The sequence below is a fragment of the Procambarus clarkii genome, chromosome 31 (genome assembly GCF_040958095.1).
Source record: "Procambarus clarkii isolate CNS0578487 chromosome 31, FALCON_Pclarkii_2.0, whole genome shotgun sequence".
Taxonomy (NCBI): domain Eukaryota; kingdom Metazoa; phylum Arthropoda; class Malacostraca; order Decapoda; family Cambaridae; genus Procambarus; species Procambarus clarkii.
In genome coordinates, this window is record NC_091180.1 from 16,723,838 (window position 1) to 16,743,964 (window position 20,127).

The window sequence follows — 20,127 nt, forward strand, 5'->3', positions numbered from 1 at the left end:
GAGCCACCACCACCACCACCACCAGAGCCACCACCACCACCACCACCAGAGCCACCAACAACACCACCACCAGAGCCACCACCACCACCACCACCAGAGCCACCACCACCACCACCACCAGAGCCACCACCACCACCAGAGCCACCACCACCACCACCAGAGCCACCACCACCACCACCACCAGAGCCACCACCACCACCAGAGCCACCACCACCAGAGCCACCACCACCAGAGCCACCACCACCACCACCAGAGCCACCACCACCACCACCACCAGAGCCACCACCACCAGAGCCACCACCAGAGCCACCACCACCAGAGCCACCACCACCAGAGCCACCACCACCAGAGCCACCACCACCACCACCACCAGAGCCACCACCACCACCACCAGAGCCACCACCACCACCACCACCAGAGCCACCACCACCAGAGCCACCACCACCACCACCACCACCAGAGCCACCACCACCAGAGCCACCAACACACCACCAGAGCCACCACCACCACCACCAGAGCCACCACCACCACCACCACCACCAGAGCCACCACCACCACCACCAGAGCCACCAACACACCACCAGAGCCACCACCACCACCACCAGAGCCACCACCACCACCACCACCATCAGAGCCACCACCACCAGAGCCACCAACACACCACCAGAGCCACCACCACCACCACCAGAGCCACCACCACCACCACCAACACCAGAGCCACCAACACACCACCAGAGCCACCAACACACCACCAGAGCCACCAACACACCACCAGAGCCACCAACACACCACCAGAGCCACCAACACACCACCAGAGCCACCAACACACCACCAGAGCCACCAACACACCACCAGAGCCACCAACACACCACCAGAGCCACCAACACACCACCAGAGCCACCAACACCACCACCAGAGCCACCAACACACCACCAGAGCCACCAACACACCACCAGAGCCACCAACACACCACCAGAGCCACCAACACACCACCAGAGCCACCAACACACCACCAGAGCCACCAACACCACCACCAGAGCCACCAACACACCACCAGAGCCACCAACACACCACCAGAGCCACCACCACCAGAGCCACCAACACCACCACCAGAGCCACCAACACACCACCAGAGCCACCAACACACCACCAGAGCCACCAACACCACCACCAGAGCCACCAACACACCACCAGAGCCACCAACACACCACCAACACCACCACCAGAGCCACCAACACACCACCAGAGCCACCAACACACCACCAGAGCCACCACCACCACCACCACCAGAGCCACCAACACACCACCAGAGCCACCAACACACCACCAGAGCCACCACCACCACCACCAGAGCCACCACCACCAGAGCCACCACCACCAGAGCCACCAACACACCACCAGAGCCACCAACACACCACCAGAGCCACCAACACACCACCAGAGCCACCACCACCACCACCAGAGCCACCAACACACCACCAGAGCCACCAACACACCACCACCACCAGAGCCACCACCACCACCACCACCAGAGCCACCACCACCACCACCACCAGAGCCACCACCACCACCACCACCACCACCAGAGCCACCACCACCAGAGCCACCACCACCACCAGAGCCACCACCACCACCACCACCAGAGCCACCACCACCACCAGAGCCACCACCACCACCACCAGAGCCACCACCACCACCAGAGCCACCACCACCACCACCAGAGCCAACACCACCAGAGCCAACACCACCAGAGCCACCACCACCACCACCAGAGCCAACACCACCAGAGCCACCACCACCAGAGCCACCACCACCAGAGCCACCACCACCAGAGCCACCACCACCACCACCAGAGCCAACACCACCAGAGCCACCACCACCAGAGCCACCACCACCAGAGCCACCACCACCACCACCAGAGCCAACACCACCAGAGCCACCACCACCAGAGCCACCACCACCAGAGCCACCACCACCAGAGCCACCACCAGAGCCACCACCACCACCAGAGCCACCACCACCAGAGCCACCACCACCAGAGCCACCACCACCAGAGCCACCACCACCAGAGCCACCACCACCACCACCACCACCACCAGAGCCACCACCACCACTAGGGAACACATCTGGACAGGAACCATTAGCGCGGGCGAGGCGGGCGGCAGACACAATCATTTACCTTTATCTCATAAACCATATACGACGGTCCGGGCTTCCTACCCCCCCCCCTCCCCCAGGTACTCTGTGAGGGGGGGGGCTGATAACACAGGTGTGGGGTGGGGGGTTGTGGGGTGCAGGGGAGGGGTGCTGGGGGATGGGTTAGGAGAGGGGGTGCTGGGGGAGGGGTGCGGGGTGGTGTTGGGGGGTGGGGGTGACCAGGCCAGCAGACAACACAGGGGAGGGGGTGCCCCAGGGCCAGCAGACAACCCCCCCCCCACCCCCCACAACATACCAGAGACTCTGCCTCACACCCCCTGGGCTCGGCCACCCGGTGAGGGGGAGGGAAGGGGGTGAGGGGGGAGGGAGAGAGGTGAGAGAGACAAGTAGGTAGGGAAGAATACCTGTGGTTTACCTGTGGCCAGTCTTAAGAGCTCCACCACTCTCACACACCCCGGCTTAAAACCCAAATTTGCCTGGAAATAACCTGATTAGCGAGGCTATTTGTGTTGGCAGCCGGCACACACAACCTTCTTGATCAAGAACTTCCTCAAGTAACTTTACTTTCTTGTTTGTGTTAACTAGCAAGAGGTAGAATAGCCTAGAACCTATTTAGAACACTTTCTGCATCACCAACCTAGCTATCTTTTGCACTTCGGATTCCTAGTCCTGAGGTCCCGAGTTCGATCCCCAGTGCAGTCGGAGACAAATGGTTCTTTCACCCTGATGATCCTGTTCACCTAGCAGTAAATAGGTAACCTGGGAGTTAGACAGCTGCTACGGGTTGCTTCCTGGGGGTGTGTAAAAAAAGGAGGCCTGGTCGAGGACCGGGCCGCGGGGACGCTAAGCCCCGAAATCATCTCAAGATAACCTCAAGATATAAGCCAGCCTCAGGCGGGGCTCGTCCAAGCGGCGGCCGACCCCAAACTCCTGTTAATGTGGCTTAATTAAATATTCACCCATTAATTAATTTTATAATATAATTTGTGTGTCTAGTTAGGCCTAAGTTGTGTATGGTGTTTAGACTGTGTTGGCAGGTATACTGGGTATACCCAGAGGTATACCTTGCTTCTACACCCAGAGGTATACCCTGCTGCTACACCCAGAGGTATACCCTGCTGCTACACCCAGAGGTATACCCACCAATACACACTTGTAAACTACAGAAGACCACCAATACACACTTGTAAACTACAGAAGACCACCAATACACACTTGTAAACTACAGTAGACCATCAATACCCACTTGTAAACTACTTTAGCTACACCCAAATTAGGAGGTCCGCCGCCAGCTGGCGATGACCCTACGATAGTCAATGGAAATGAACAATAATATCAGGAGCAAGAGTAAGAAGACACCGGCAAGAGAGAAATGCTTCAAAACGCTTCATAAAGTTTCGTTCTCGCCGCCATTCGCGAGGCTATCTTTGACTTCCTCGGCGACAGAATAAACTATTAGCTAGATTTTTTTTTTAATTTTTAAATATATTTCAAAACCAAATCAACAAATAATTTACGAATTTAAAACAACTTGATTTGTGGGGAGAATTTTAATAAATGCGAGAGAGATCATTTTAAAATTACATAAATAAAAAAAAATATTTCTTTGGTACATATTGGAAAGTTATATAAAAGGTATTGAGTAATATCCATCAATGAACACTTATAAACTATAGTGGCCCATCAATATAGTGTATACCGGTAAACTGCATCTATGTTACAAGACAGTCCCATTATCAATGTCCCATTACTGAAAATGGGACCATTATATATGGTCCCATTATCAAGCGCCTATTTTGATCAATCTCACATTACCTATTATTCTTATCCCTATTTATATTAACAAAGTGTTGACCATGTCGACTATATGACTACACAGTCATGTTTGCCCTATTAACTGGTCCATTTGGCCCCTATTCCCGACAAGCACTGACTGGAACACTTTTAAATTGGCCCACTGTTAGTTGACGTCTTAAGAGAAATCCCAATCCCCATTTTATCAGCCCCTGTCCTCTTTACTTACCCCATTACCCAACTTCAGGAATCTGGCCCCATACATAGTACAACTAATTACATAAACCAACCCATTAAGAAACCCATTACACTATTTGCGTCATACGTGGACACTTATAACATTCAATACATCACAGAAACTAACAACACTTGTCTCCAATATACAGTTAATTCCAATGGGTGAACAAATATGAAGCTATCGCAATCACAGAAACATGGACGCATGTTTCAAGCAAGGAACTGAATTGTCTTTGGATACTTATGTTAACATATGTAAATAACCTAACATTGTGGCTTATAGGGTCATATCACAAACAGCTGTTTCCACAATGCTAGTTTTATAATTTATAAACAAAAAAAATAGAAAAACCCAGCGGGTTTTCTTCCTATTGGGGAGTGTCGTACATGCTGCCCTTGACATTACTTCAAATAGTTTCCTGTCATCGCCATGAGAATTCCGCCCCAAAATATCCATTACATAAGACCATAATTGCTTGTAAAGATGCGAGTTTTTGCCCGTCTCGCTCTCTCTAGGATGGACAAGAGGACAATTACCTTGGGTAGTTGGCAAAGGAATGCGGATTACGAGATCCAGGAAGAACGCCGCTTCCTCTACGTTCATTTGGTCCATACAGGTCATAGTGACGATGGGGTTCATGGGATGGTCGACTACTTCATTTTTGGTCAGTGCTGCTAACTGTTAAACTTATTCAGTCTGATTTAAAGTGAGGGGTGCAGGGGGGGGGGAGGTGGAAGCCTAGAGCAGTTGCCAGGCTTCCAGGGTTGCCACACTGACTGTCCGAAGACCAGACCACATCCGGGGCTTCATAAGGCTGTTTCTCCCAGTGCGGGCTCCCAGCGAGGGCTCCCAGCGAGGGGCTCCCAGCGAGGGCTCCCAGCGAGGGCTCCCAGCGCGGGCTCCCAGCGAAGGCTCCCAGCGAGGGGCTCCCAGCGAGGGGCTCCCAGCGAGGGGCTCCCAGCGAGGGGCTCCCAGCGAGGGCTCCCAGCGAGGGGCTCCCAGCGAGGGGCTCCCAGCGAGGGCTCCCAGCGAGGGGCTCCCAGCGAGGGGCTCCCAGCGAGGGGCTCCCAGCGAGGGCTCCCAGCGAGGGGCTCCCAGCGAGGGGCTCCCAGCGAGGGCTCCCAGCGAGGGGCTCCCTGCGAGGGGCTCCCAGCGAGGGGCTCCCAGCGAGGGGCTCCCAGCGAGGGCTCCCAGCGAGGGGCTCCCAGCGAGGGCTCCCAGCGAGGGGAGCCAGCGAGGGGCTCCCAGCGAGGGGCTCCCAGCGAGGGGCTCCCAGCGTGGGCTAAACCCGTACAAGCATCAACATTATGCATTATTTTATACCATATAAAACCACGAGCTGATGCCATTTGGTTGGATTGTGTTAGGTTAGTATTGGTTGGGTCGTGTTGGCCTGGGATGGGTTGTGTTGACTTGTAGAGCAACGTACTCTATAGTACAAGAGCTCCTCTAGCCCCACTACGAGGCTTGGGTCACTTACCACTCAAAAACCCGCTAAAACCTTAACTACCACCAACCACTTAGCAACCCCCCCCCCCCTCACAGGCACTTAACTACCGCCAGCAACCATCACCAATGGTAATGTGGTGAGGGCAGACGACACCTCCCTCACTCTATTCAACATATATACAGCTGACCTACCCCAACCCCCCAACATGGAGAATACATCACATACGCTGACGATGTCACCCAAATAATATGCCAACCGGGACCATCAAAGCCGCTACTAGCCGACAAGACCAAGGCAGCAATTGAACTCATAAACAACTTTGAGAAACAATGGAAAATTAGCACCAACAAACAAAAGTTCCAGATAATACATATTGCAAACAGAAACCCGGACCCCATCATCCTTGACAACCAGCCGATCCAATATGCGGAGGTAGGCAGAATACTGGGACTTATGATCAATAGAACAGGGATACAAATTCACGTAAGGAACCGACTAAACAAAACTAAAGCAGCCTTAGGAAAACTAAGAACATTCCGAAGCCTCAGTACTAACATTCAGATCCACCTATATAAGGCTCTAGTTCGGCCGCATCTAGAATATCCCCCAGTACCACTACACACCATAAAGAAAACTAACATGCTGAAACTGCAAGCAGTGCAAAATAAGGCGCTAAGGAGAGCAGCAAAACACCGTCCACCATATGATCAGACACTCCAGGAGCTCCACGAACTCCTGAACATACAGCCACTAAACATCAGACTGCAGCACCAAGCCATCAGGGTGTGGAACACCATCCCAATGTTAGAGGACCCAATGTTTGAGCCTCCGCCTTACAGCCTACCACCAGGGAAGCCTCCACCCTGACAGCCTACCACCAGGGAAGCCTCCCCCCTGACAGCCTACCACCAGGGAAGCCTCCCCCCTGACAGCCTACCACCAGGGAAGCCTCCACCCTGACAGCCTACCACCAGGGAAGCCTCCCCCCTGACAGCCTACCACCAGGGAAGCCTCCCCCCTGACAGCCTACCACCAGGGAAGCCTCCCCCCTGACAGCCTACCACCAGGGAAGCCTCCCCCCTGACAGCCTACCACCAGGGAAGCCTCCCCCCTGACAGCCTACCACCAGGGAAGCCTCCACCCTGACAGCCTACCACCAGGGAAGCCTCCCCCCTGACAGCCTACCACCAGGGAAGCCTCCCCCCTGACAGCCTACCACCAGGGAAGCCTCCCCCCTGACAGCCTACCACCAGGGAAGCCTCCACCCTGACAGCCTACCACCAGGGAAGCCTCCCCCCTGACAGCCTACCACCAGGGAAGCCTCCCCCCTGAAAGCCTACCACCAGGGAAGCCTCCCCCCTGACAGCCTACCACCAGGGAAGCCTCCCCCCTGACAGCCTACCACCAGGGAAGCCTCCCCCCTGACAGCCTACCACCAGGGAAGCCTCCCCCCTCACAGCCTACCCCCAGGGAAGCCTCCCCCCTGACAGCCTACCACCAGGGAAGCCTCCCCCCTGACAGCCTACCACCAGGGAAGCCTCCCCCCTGACAGCCTACCACCAGGGAAGCCTCCCCCCTGACAGCCTACCACCAGGGAAGCCTCCCCCCTGACAGCCTACCACCAGGGAAGCCTCCCCCCTGACAGCCTACCACCAGGGAAGCCTCCCCCCTGACAGCCTACCACCAGGGAAGCCTCCCCCCTGACAGCCTACCACCAGGGAAGCCTCCCCCCTGACAGCCTACCACCAGGGAAGCCTCCCCCCTGACAGCCTACCACCAGGGAAGCCTCCCCCCTGACAGCCTACCACCAGGGAAGCCTCCCCCTGACAGCCTACCCCCAGGGAAGCCTCCCCCCTGACAGCCTACCACCAGGGAAGCCTCCCCCCTGACAGCCTACCCCCAGGGAAGCCTCCCCCCTGACAGCCTACCACCAGGGAAGCCTCCCCCCTGACAGCCTACCACCAGGGAAGCCTCCCCCCTGACAGCCTACCACCAGGGAAGCCTCCCCCCTGACAGCCTACCACCAGGGAAGCCTCCCCCCTGACAGCCTACCACCAGGGAAGCCTCCCCCCTGACAGCCTACCACCAGGGAAGCCTCCCCCCTGACAGCCTACCACCAGGGAAGCCTCCACCCTGACAGCCTACCACCAGGGAAGCCTCCCCCCTGACAGCCTACCACCAGGGAAGCCTCCCCCCTGACAGCCTACCCCCAGGGAAGCCTCCCCCCTCACAGCCTACCCCCAGGGAAGCCTCCCCCCTGACAGCCTACCACCAGGGAAGCCTCCCCCCTGACAGCCTACCCCCAGGGAAGCCTCCCCCCTCACAGCCTACCCCCAGGGAAGCCTCCCCCCTCACAGAGAGGAAGATATAATTTGTGATGAGTTATCATTCAGTGTTTTACTACTGATGTGAGTTTCTGATACATCACTCTCTTCTTCCCCTTCTCCCTTATTCTCCTTGTTACCTTATCCGCATCATCCTCACCTCTCATATTCTCCTCCCTCTAAGATGCTCACCAGAGCACCCAGCCTTAGCAACAATACCCCCCCCCACCCACCCAGACCCCCACCCCACCCCCCCTTGCACGAGGCCAGATATGCAAAACATCTTTACTGTCAAGCAAGAACCACTCTCTCTCTACACCGACTCGGGGCTTCAAGTATCAGAGGTCCTCCTTGGGATACAAGAGCAATATCCCCCCCCCCCCTACTGACGAAGCGCTCTGGCCCTAGAGGCAGCCAATGGACACCTACAGTGATCAAGCAGGCTGTGGTTGGCCCTATATTAACCGATTGCCAACACCAAAAGTCACAGTGATACAGTCCAGACAGCTTTCATACTTGACAAACTTTTACCTTACCGCTAGTTACTGGGTTGTAGGTTGTGTTCAGCTACGAGGAGCCGAAAGTTGGAAGCAGCACCGGCTATGGTGAGCCCGGAGTGCCTGGCACTGGAGCGGGGCTGGAACTGAATTGACTGGGCTATTTGCGGTATTTTCTTGGTAGCACACGTGACGCGATGATGACAGTGACGGGGGGGGGGGGGTGACCGTCGCTATTGACAGGCTGGGAGAGACAGAGAGAGACAGAGAGACAGAGACACAGACAGACACAGACACAGACAGGCACAGACAGACACAGACAGACAGAGACAGAGACAGACAGAGACAGAGACACAGACAGACACAGACAGACAGGAGGGAGAGGGAGGTCGTCAACGGTATCAACAGGAACTGTTAGGTTACCAGAACCCGTTGTGACGATTCAATTTCCGTTAACAGACGTAAAGAAGCGGCGCGGGTCTGTTTGTGCGTGACGCAACGGGGTTGGCAACAGGAGGTCAGGTGGGGGGCGTCAACAGGAAACGGCCACTCTACACAACATTCACAGGAAACACAACAGACAAGTCGACCAACAGAAAATAAAAAGAGGAAGCAAAACAGAAGAAAGTCGAGTAACAGGAGTCAACACACATCTTCAACAGTGAGGGACACATCAACAGCGCGCTTCTAAGCCCCTTAACGGTGGAAGGTCGACCAACAGTACACGCACAACGGCACACAAACGGTAAGAAACATGCAATTTGGTACACAATTGTGTGTGTGTGTGTGTGTGTGTGTGTGTGTGTGTGTGTGTGTGTGTGTGTGTGTGTGTGTGTGTGTGTGTGTGTGTGTGTGTGTGTGTGTGTTGTGATATCTGCGTTTGTGTGGGATGATGTTTGTTTCACAGACACACGCCGGTTGAAACGCGCGTGCAGCCACACACACACTCACAGCTAGAGGTCTGGTGGCTGTGTAGACAACGCACAGGCTCGTAATTCTGTAGCCCGGGTTCGATTCCCGGACTAGGCCCAGACAAATGGGCAGAGTTTCTTTCACTCTGAATGCCCCTGTTACCTAGCAGTAAATAGGTACCTGGGAATTAGACAGCTGTTACGGGCTGCTTCCTATGTGTGTACTCACCTATTTGTGTTTGCGGGGGGTTGAGCTCTGGCTCTTTGGTCCCGCCTCTCAACTGTCAATCAACTGGTGTACAGGTTCCTGAGACTACTGGGCTCTATCGTATCTACATATGAAACTGTGTATGGAGTCAGCCTCCACCACATCACTGCCTAATGCATTCCATCTGTTAACTGACTGACTTAACGGAGGCTGACACTGAAAAAGTTCTTTCTAATGTCCCTGTGGCTCATGTGGGTACAAAGTTTCTACCTGTGTCCCCTTGTTCGTGTCCCACCAGTGTTGAAGAGTTTGTCTTTGTCCACCCTGTCAATTTCCGTGAGAATTTTGTAAGTGGAGGGGAAGACATGATAACCACCTACAAAATTCTCAGGGGAATTGACAGGGTTGACAAAGACAAACTCTTCAGCACGGGTGGAACACGAACAAGGGGACACAGGTGGAGACTTAGTACCCAGATGAGCCACAGAGACATTAGAAGGATCTTTTTCAGTATCAGAGTAGTTAAAACTTAGAATGCATTAGGCAGTAATGTGGTAGAGGCTGACTCCATACACAGTTTCAAGTGTAGATATGATAGAGCCCAGTAGGCTCAGGAACCTGTACACCAGTTGATTGACGGTTGAGAGGCGGGACCAAAGAGCATAAACTCAACCCTGCAAGCACAACTAGGTGAACACACACACCGATAGGGAAACTACGAGATGAGAAAACTGCTAAAAGCAACACCATAGTGAGAGAGGTGAGAGGAGAGGCCGCGGCCAGGACATGATGGACAACATCACACACACGTGTCAGGAGGAACACACACGTGTCAGGAGGAACACACACGTGTCAGGAGGAACACACACGTGTCTCCCAGTTCAAAGGGAAAAAAACTAAATGGAAATGAGGAGCTCCGCGGGTTAATCAGGGATGCAAGCTGGCAAAGCAACTAGGTACAAGGACATAGAGAAACTACAAATAACAGGACGCCAGAGAGCAGAAAGATACCAGAGTGTCAGGAATGAGTACCTCAGTGAGGCAGAGAAAAAGAGGCAGAAAGACTGTACGAAAATAACACAGCAAGTAAAGCAATGACTCAACCCAAATTGCTGCACAGCCACATCAGAAGGAAAAACAACAGTGAAGGAGCAGGTAATTAAACTGAGGACAGGAGTAGACAGGTTCACTACAAATGACAAGGTAGTGTGCGAGGAACTCAGTAAGAGAATCCAGGAGGTCTTCACAATAGAGCAAGGATGTCTAACCAAACACCACTGGAGAAGTTAGAGAATTACCAGAGGGGAGGTAGAGAAACAGTTGCTGGAATTGTATGTGGCAGAAGCTGTTGGCCCAAACTGAACCTCACCATGGACACTAAAATAAGGAGCAGAAACACTGTGCCTACTGCACTCAGTGGAGTATAGCAAGCCACTATTAACAGGAAAAATGCCAAAAGTTTGGAAGACGGATAATGTAGTCCCGATATACAAGAAGGGAGACAGACAGGAGGCACTGAACTACAAGCCAGTGTCCCTAACTTGCATATCATGCAACGTGATAAGGAAGATATATAACTACTAGAACATCTGGAAAGAACTTTGTAACACAACACCAGCATGGGTTCAGGGATGGTAAATCTTGTCTCAGAGGTTTAATACAATTCAATGACCAGGCGACACAAATTAGACAAGAAAGAGAAGGGTGAACAGGCTGTATAGTTTGGGATTTCCAGAAATATTGAGTGCCATAGTGTTGAGTTGTGGTCCACACTGCTCCCAGAGGCCGGAGGAGAGGACACACCGCAACATCGCCTCACCAACATCACTGATGTTAACCCTGTCTGTCCCAACATGGTACACACATGCCACACTCTCTTCCTCCTCCACACACACACACACACACCTGCAGGTAGGTGTGTGTGTGTGTGTGTGTGTGTACTCACCTAGTTGTACTCACCTAGTTGTGTTTGCGGGGGTTGAGCTCTGGCTCTTTGGTCCCGCCTCTCAACCGTCAATCAACAGGTGTACAGATTCCTGAGCCTATCGGGCTCTGTCATATCTACACTTGAAACTGTGTATGGAGTCAGCCTCCACCACATCACGTGTGTGTGTGTGTGTGTGTGTGTGTGTGTGTGTGTGTGTGTGTGTGTGTGTGTGTGTGTGTGTGTGTGTGTGTGTGTGTGTGTACCACACACAGGCTCCAAGTCCCACAATAATCACCTCACTAAACACCAGACTGTCAACGGGACAGAACAAGTCCAGTGTCGCCCTTCCGTCACCAGGAAGAAGAAGAACCAGTGACCAACAAACCAGAGCATTACCCCCCCCCCCCACCCACCCACTATAGGCCTATACAACCTTACACCATCGCGAGTGACATGATGCAGAGCCTATACCAACCTCTGAAGGGTTATTAACACCACCACAACCTATATAAACAAACCCCAGACCGAAAACTCCTCGTGACTATACACCGAGTATAGGAATACACACCTGGGTGTATATAGATAGGACTTGAGAGTGAAATGTGTATGAGGACTCGGTCCACCATTCACAACATACTGGACCCCGCCCATTGTTGCCACCTAGTCGCTATTGTAGGTCATTCATTCCTCATCCACCTGCTGCCAATACCGTCATTCACTACTAGTACTCCCACACCAAGCACGTTTAAAACACCATATCAAAACAAATCGTTCATTCACAAGCACAATTACTCGCTTCAAACAGCCCAAAACAAAACAAGAGACATGCAGCAAACAACGAGTTTTTGCTTGGCGACATCTGGCAATAATGCGACCAAAATATTACATATATTTGCTTTAGAAGATATGGCAACACGACTTTTTTTATTTGTATTAATATTGCATCATAAAATACAATTTTACTAACACTACTACAACAACAACGGATGTATAATATATTAGTGATAAATTAAGCGCGTGGTGACACGTGGACACCGCCTCAATGACCGATAGTTTTGTGAATGAACCCCACGACGATGATGCCATATGGCGAATTTTTCTTCCGTTTCCCTGTTAACGGCACGCCAGCTGCCGTTGTCAACGCCCTTTTCTGTTTCCCCCGTTAACTGTTCACCAGCTGCTGTTGTCAATCACCTCTCCTGTTGCCCCCGTTAATGGTATGCCAGATGCCGTTGTCAATTACCTCTTCTGTTTTTCCACAATTAAATTTTTTGGCCCTTTCACAAAGTACTGTTTTATTTAACCCGTTAACAGACAACTCTTCTGTTTCTCCCGTTATAAAAACTGCCGTTTTTCCATTAATATAATCTCTTACTGTTCGGTCAAATATTAAGTTTTAACCGTAAACAGTAAACTACTATTTCTCCCGTTAACAGTACCCTACTCTTACTGTTAGCAGTACGCTACTGTTTTCCTGATATCATTTCACGGTTCCCCCCCTGTTAAGATAGAATTTTTCCCAGTAATTACCACTGGGCACGTGCTCAACATGCCCGAGTTGGCACAAGTGAAAAAGATAACATTTTTCCCAGTAATTACCGCTGGGCACGTGCTCAACATGCCCGGGTCGTACCTCACACACACACCTGTCGTGCCGTACACACCTGCCGTTCTTAGGCTAGGTGTTGTGGGGTGGGGGGGGGGGTGTGAGGGAGGAAGAGGGAGAGAGAGTAAAAGAGGTAAGGGAGGTAGGATGGAAGAGGGAGCTAGGAATAATGGGGAAGAAAGGGTGTAGGCTTGAGAAAGGGAACTAAAAGAGGGGACTGGGGCAAGGAATAGAGGGGAAGAGGGGGAGGGGGAAGAGGGGGGGAGGAAAGTGTGTGTGGATGTGGACTCAGGTGACCTAGTTACCTCTGGTCAGTGAGGGGAGAGGGGGGGGAGGGAAAGGGAAGGAAGGGTAGAGACGGAGTGTGTAGAGGGAGAGGCTTGGCGAGAGAGAAAGAGAGGGAGAGAGGGAGGGGTTAGGAGGGAGGGAGAGACAAGAGGGAAGAGCAGCGGTCAGGGAGAAGGAACCCGGCTGTACAACGTCCCACCACCAACAAGCTAGAGGGTCAGGAGGCGTGACAACCGCCTCACAACCCGTCAAGGGAAGACGGGGCCCAAGGGCTGAAGCCCGCAGTGGAGATGGAGGCTCCGGAGACCCGAGTCCGTCGCCCCCTGTACTAACGAGGTCCAACTCTACGCCCCAAGGCCGTGAGGAGTTCCTCACTCCTGGTGAGAGGTGAGAGAGAGAGGAGGGGGGTGAGAGAGAGGGGGTGAGAGAGAGGGGGTGAGAGAGAGAGAGGGGGGGCGTGAGAGAGAGGGGGGTGAGAGAGAGAGAGAGGGGTGAGAGAGAGAGGGGGGGGGGGGGTGAGAGAGAGAGGGGGGTGAGAGAGAGAGAGAGAGAGAGAGGGGGGTGAGGGGGGCCCCTCATATTACCTCACAGGTGGTTCCCAGGATCAATGCTCTTGCGGCCCTGTCTCTGAGAGGGCCGCTCCCAGAAAATATGGATATACATCTATATACGTGACAGGTGTCAACACGTGACAGGTGTCAACACGTGACAGGTGTCAACACGTGACAGGTGTCAACACGTGACAGGTGTCAACACGTGACAGGTGTCAACACCTGACAGGTGTCTACACCTGACAGGTGTCTTCACCTGACACATGTGTACAGGTATACACACAACCTCGGCACAGTGTTGCACACGCTGCTCAAGGCTCACACACCCATAAATTTATCAACACTGAACAACCTCTCACAACTTGCATCCCTGTTGACACTCCCCCCCCCCTCCCCCCCCCTAGCACACCTGCAGGATACAACCCACAACAGTTGCTCAAACCCCAGGTGGGGGGGGCGAGAAGGGGGGAGGAGGCCATTAACGTGTCCAGGGTGCCGCGGGGCTCGAACAGGTTCAAGACGGAGAAGCAGGCATGAAGAACATGGTGTAAGGAGAGGAGGAGGGACTTACCTGTCAGTAAGGCCCTCGATGTCCTCCGTCTGCTCGGCTAGAGAGGACTCCAAGTCCAGGTACGTCCCGTAGTCGCCGTCCCGGTAGGCCTGCAGGGCCGCGTCGTCCAGCTGTCCGGAATAATACTCATCACTCACTGAACAGACACAAATGATTAATTTTAATCAAATTCATCTATAGACCATCGTTGTTGAGGCTTATATACGTTGACCAGACCACACACTAGAAGTTGAAGGGACGACGACGTTTCGGTCCGTCCTGGACCATTCTCAATCGACTTGAGAATGGTCCAGGAGGGACCGAAACGTCGTCGTCCCTTCACCTTCTAGTGTGTGGTCTGGTCAACATACTTCAGCCCCGTTATTGTGACTCATCGCCTGCATAGGGTTTATATACATCTGTTGTTCACTATTTGTAATACCTCCCGCAGTTAACAACCCCCCCCCCCCCCCCCCCCCCCTGCTGGATATGTGGAAGTGATCACACGGCCACATTAACGTGAGGGTGTCAATGTGAAGACCCTGCCTGGCACCCGGGTGTTAACGACCACTGCGGCTAACTGCCCTCTTAGAGCTGCCTCGTGCCGCCATCTTTGCACCTGCCCAACCACTTAGCCTCCTGCCGCTAACTGGGGAGGGAGGGGGGTCTTTCTTCCCCCCCCTCCCCCCTCTACCCGTCTCCTTCCCCTATTATATATATATATCAACAATAAACATTAACATATTATCATATATCTTCCTTCTGTGTTGATTTAGCGATGCCTTCTCTTCCTATTCTCTTTACATCCTCTTCAACACAGAACAAATGCTCATTAATCCACTCGCCTAACCTGCTATTGACGAATAAGAACGGTGTATACGACTCCCAAACTGTTCACAATACAACACTGACTAGGAACATTCCAGTAGATAATACAATATTATCAGCTCACAGTACACCAATATATATACAGGACACACTAATACAACAACAACAACAACAATATATACAGGTCACACTCTGGTTACAGAGAAACAGTAAAAATCCGGGAATAAAATAAATGTATTTTGAAATCTGACATTAAAAACTTCTCCGCGTAAAGCTGTCATATCCCGCCAGACTGTAACCACCGCCAACCACCAATTACGGCGCCACACGAGTCCACAGCGACGCCCTGTGATTGGTACGGCATTTTCACTCCCTTCCTCATATATTGAATACCTTCAACTTCCAGGATATATACGTATACATATATATATGTACATATATATATATATATACATATATATATATATATATATATATATACATATATATATATATATATATATATATATATATATATATATATATATATATATTGTGACGGTAATCTCTTTCAAGAGAGATTGAGCCTGCTCTTCGCTCCAAAGTACGTCCCATTAACAAATAATATAGAAGATATATCCAACAAGTATCTCCAAAACGTTTTGCCCAGAGAGCAAAACGTATCCAGCACCGGCGCACCTGCTCGCCCCCGCCACCGTTGACCGGCAAACTGCTTGTCCATCGCCTGCCTGTCGCTGATTGGCTGGTGCCCGGTCGCACCTGCCCCACCACCCTCCTCCACAAGTTGATGTCTGGGCTACAGCGACCTAGAGAAGGCAGAATATCTCAGTGCTCCACACAGTTGACACGTCTCATTGGTAGACTAAGCCTTGGCTTACGTGTACTAGGGAGGTGGCAGCTTGAAGCCAATATTCCTGCACTATTATTTACTTTGTTATTATTCACTTGTCTTAACGTAACTTTTCATTTGCCAGTGATTATTCTTATTATTTTGTTTGTTGATTTGTCTGTTACATTTTATACTCAATTTTATTCATGTTTTGCTTTTCTAACGTAATTAAAATTTCATTGTTAAATTTACTTGTGTTTTGTGTGTCTTCCCATTACCTTACCACAGACGAAAGTTCCAGATTTTCTCTTTTTTTCTTTATGTGACGAGGCCATACCCCTAGCTTTTGAAACAGCCGAACACCAACGCGTTACCGTCACTATATATATATATATATATATATATATATATATATATATATATATATATATATATATATATATATATATATACACATATATATCATCGAACAAAAGTCGTCAGTGAAGCACTTGTTCCCGAAATTAAATGTACATATAAAAATTTATGAATGCGTCTGTGGGGTCGACCGCTGGATGGAATGGACTTAGAGGGGAGGACGGGTCGCGGGCTCTCTCCACACACCTTCGGGTCTCACACTGCTAGAGTTCACGGTCAACTCTTTTCTTGTGGTGATTATAATATGATAATCTTGTGTGTGGCTCACCCAGCAGGTCCTGTATAGTGGAATTGGGATCTTAATTGATTTTTTTAATAATGTGCAATCGCCCGTTGACCTGTATATAATGACTGTGATAATGACGGTGTTAATTGCTTCCTCTAGTGATACTTTATTATACCTCTTAATATTATGGACTAGAGACATTAAGTAATTGGGGACGCCAAACAAGGGGCCACCAAACAAGGGGCCACCAAACAAGGCGGCCACCAAACAAAGGGCCCACCAAACAAGGGGCCACCAAACAAGGGGCCACCAAACAAGGGGCCACCAAACAAGGGGCCACCAAACAAGGGGCCACCAAACAAGGGGCCACCAAACAAGGGGCCACCAAACAAAGGGCCCACCAAACAAGGGGGCCACCAAACAAGGCGGCCACCAAACAAGGGGCCACCAAACAAGGGGGCCACCAAACAAGGGGGCCACCAAACAAGGCGGCCACCAAACAAGGGGCCACCAAACAAGGGGGCCACCAAACAAGGCGGCCACCAAACAAGGGGCCACCAAACAAGGCGGCCACCAAACAAGGGGCCACCAAACAAGGGGCCACCAAACAAGGGGCCACCAAACAAGGGGCCACCAAACAAGGGGCCACCAAACAAGGGGCCACCAAACAAGGGGCCACCAAACAAGGGGCCACCAAACAAAGGGCCCACCAAACAAGGGGCCACCAAACAAGGGGCCACCAAACAAAGGGCCCACCAAACAAAGGGCCCACCAAACAAGGGGCCACCAAACAAGGGGCCACCAAACAAAGGGCCCACCAAACAAGGGGGCCACCAAACAAGGGGGCCACCAAACAAGGGGCCACCAAACAAAGGGCCCACCAAACAAGGGCCACGAAACAAGGGGCCATCAAACAAGGGGCCACCAAACAAAGGGCCCACCAAACAAGTCACCAAAGAATGGGCGACCAAACAAGGGGCCACCAAACAAGGGACCACCAAACAAGGGACCACCAAACAAGGGGACCACCAAACAAGGGGACCACCAAACAAGGGGCCACCAAACAAGCGGCCACCAAACAAGGGGGCCACCAAACAACCCGTCTTCAAGGGGTGGGGGGGGGAAGACGTACACACCCATCAATGGTTACAGCGGTACAGCAGGCTTTCAGCCGTGCCAATTAAGGCTGGTGAATCTAATGACTGGAAACAACGCACTCGAACCATTTACGACCCGCAGCCTATCACACAACACAACTATTGTGTGCCACTTGGTGCATCACAACACGCTGCTTCCTCACCCGATACATATATCTCAGTATACCTCCTACAGAGAGACATACACACACATTGTATATACATGTGTATGCTTGGTGTCTTGCTCTCAGGAAGGGCTATATATACACTGGCCGAAAACGCGTTCAGCATTCTCACATTTTTTCAATGTGGTTTTTCATCACATTTTTCATCAAATTTGTAGATGACACTAAGATCTATGGCAACATATAAAGCGAAAATGCTATTGAGGCCTTACAAAGAGATCTACATGAATGCTACAAATGGTTATAAGACCGACAAATGTACTTTAGTTTTCAAAATGCCCACCGTTGCATGTGGGGCATAACAAAACACAAGTATCAAATCAGCAACACTATCACAGGAACAGGGGTACCAAGCGAACGGGTTCGAATCCCCCTGATTTTCTCGAAGAATTTGGGGGGTGAGAATCCACTAATCATTGACAGTTCCACGAGTGGGAACTGACAATTGAAAACAAGTCAACGAAACCCTAAGATAGTCAAATGAACCTTTGACTTTAAGGAAAAGAAGATGATTATTCAACAGTACCAGTGTGCATCCCATTAGACTACGGTACCCCAGCAAGCAGACCTGTGGCCAGATTCACGAAGCAGTTACGCAAACACTTACGAACCTGTACATCTTTTCTCAATCTTTGGCGGCTTTGTTTACAATTATTAAACAGTTAATGAGCTCCGAAGCACCAGGAGGCTGTTTATAACAATAACAACAGTTGAATGGGAAGCTTTCATGCTTGTAAACTGTTTAATAAATGTAACCAAAGCCGTCAAAGACTAAGGAAAGATGTACAGGTTCGTCAGTACTTGCGTATCTGCTTCGTGAATCTGGCCCCTGGTGTTCAGAAGAATACACTAGCCCTGGAGAAGGTATAACACAGATCGACAAAAATCCCAGACCTGAGTAGACTCTCATACTACGGACTAGGGGCCAGATTCACGAAAGCACTTATGCAAGCACTTACGAACGTGTTCCTCAATCTTTGACGGCTTTGGTTACATTTATTAAACAGTTTACAAGCATGAGAACTTTCAAATGAACTGTTGTTATTGTTATAAACAGCCTCCTGGTGCTTCGGAGCTCATTAACTGTTTAATAATTGTAAACAAAGCCGCCAAAGATTTAGAGAAGATGTACAGGTCCGTAAGTGCTTGCGTAACTGCTTCGTGAATCTGGCCCTAGGGCCACAGGGAGAACCACTAGACATAACAGAGAGGATCTTATCGAAACTTTAAACACTGAACAAGTTGGAGGATATTTATCCAGACCACTTCTTCAAAAGTTCAGTTGTTGTTGTTGTTAAAGATTCGCTACCTGGAACAAAAAGTTCCAAGTAACACGGGCTATGGTGAGCCCGTAGATAGTTTTTTTTTCAAAAGTTCAGATCTAAGACCAACAACGGGTTCAAGCTCAACAAGCCACCACGTGGGGCAGGAAACAGGACAGGCTTTTCCACCCTATAGGCTTATTAACCCCCCTCAACCTTTCCCCTCTTATAGTACATCGCATTTTGATGTACAAATGCCATAAGGCCAAAAAGCTACAATATTGATGTGATATCCCATTTTCTATCCGTGGGTCCTCGGTTCGGTTAGGTTAGGGCAATTTAGCACATCATTTTAGTGGCGTTGTAAATACTCCAGAGGAGGGTTGTAAACCCATGGAGATCTTTATCACCCCAAGTCGTAAATGACAAAATAATTACTACAGTTCAAAATCGATTTTGAAAAAAAAAATACAGGAAAACTGGTGGGGCCCCGTGACAAGCCGCCGGCTTATTGCCCCCGTCGTGGCCGCTAGACTGATGATATTCCTCGGGTAAATTCGAGTGTAAAGTGAAGCAGACATACATGGGAGCCGGTCGGCCGAGCGGACAGCACGCTGGACTTGTGATCATGTGGTCCTGGGTTCGATCCCAGGCGCCGGCGAGAAAAAATGGGCAGAGTTTCTTTCACCCTATGCCCCTGTTACCTAGCAGTAAAATAGGTTCCTGGGTGTTAGTCAGCTGTC

General features: G+C 51.2%; 1 protein-coding gene across 9 annotated transcripts in view; it reads right to left on the reverse strand.

The window, feature by feature from the left end:
- Fhos (Formin homology 2 domain containing) overlaps positions 1–20,127 on the reverse strand; it is a 256,586-nt gene that overhangs the window by 142,769 nt on the left and 93,690 nt on the right. For all 9 annotated transcript variants that reach the window (XR_006772912.2, XR_006772914.2, XR_006772909.2 and 6 more), the window contains one exon: positions 14,523–14,632. Coding sequence is in view for 4 of the 9 variants with exons in the window: in XM_069334410.1 (XP_069190511.1) it covers positions 14,523–14,632 (110 nt within the window). In the remaining 5 variants the exon portion in view is untranslated. The remainder of the gene's footprint in view (positions 1–14,522; positions 14,633–20,127) is intronic.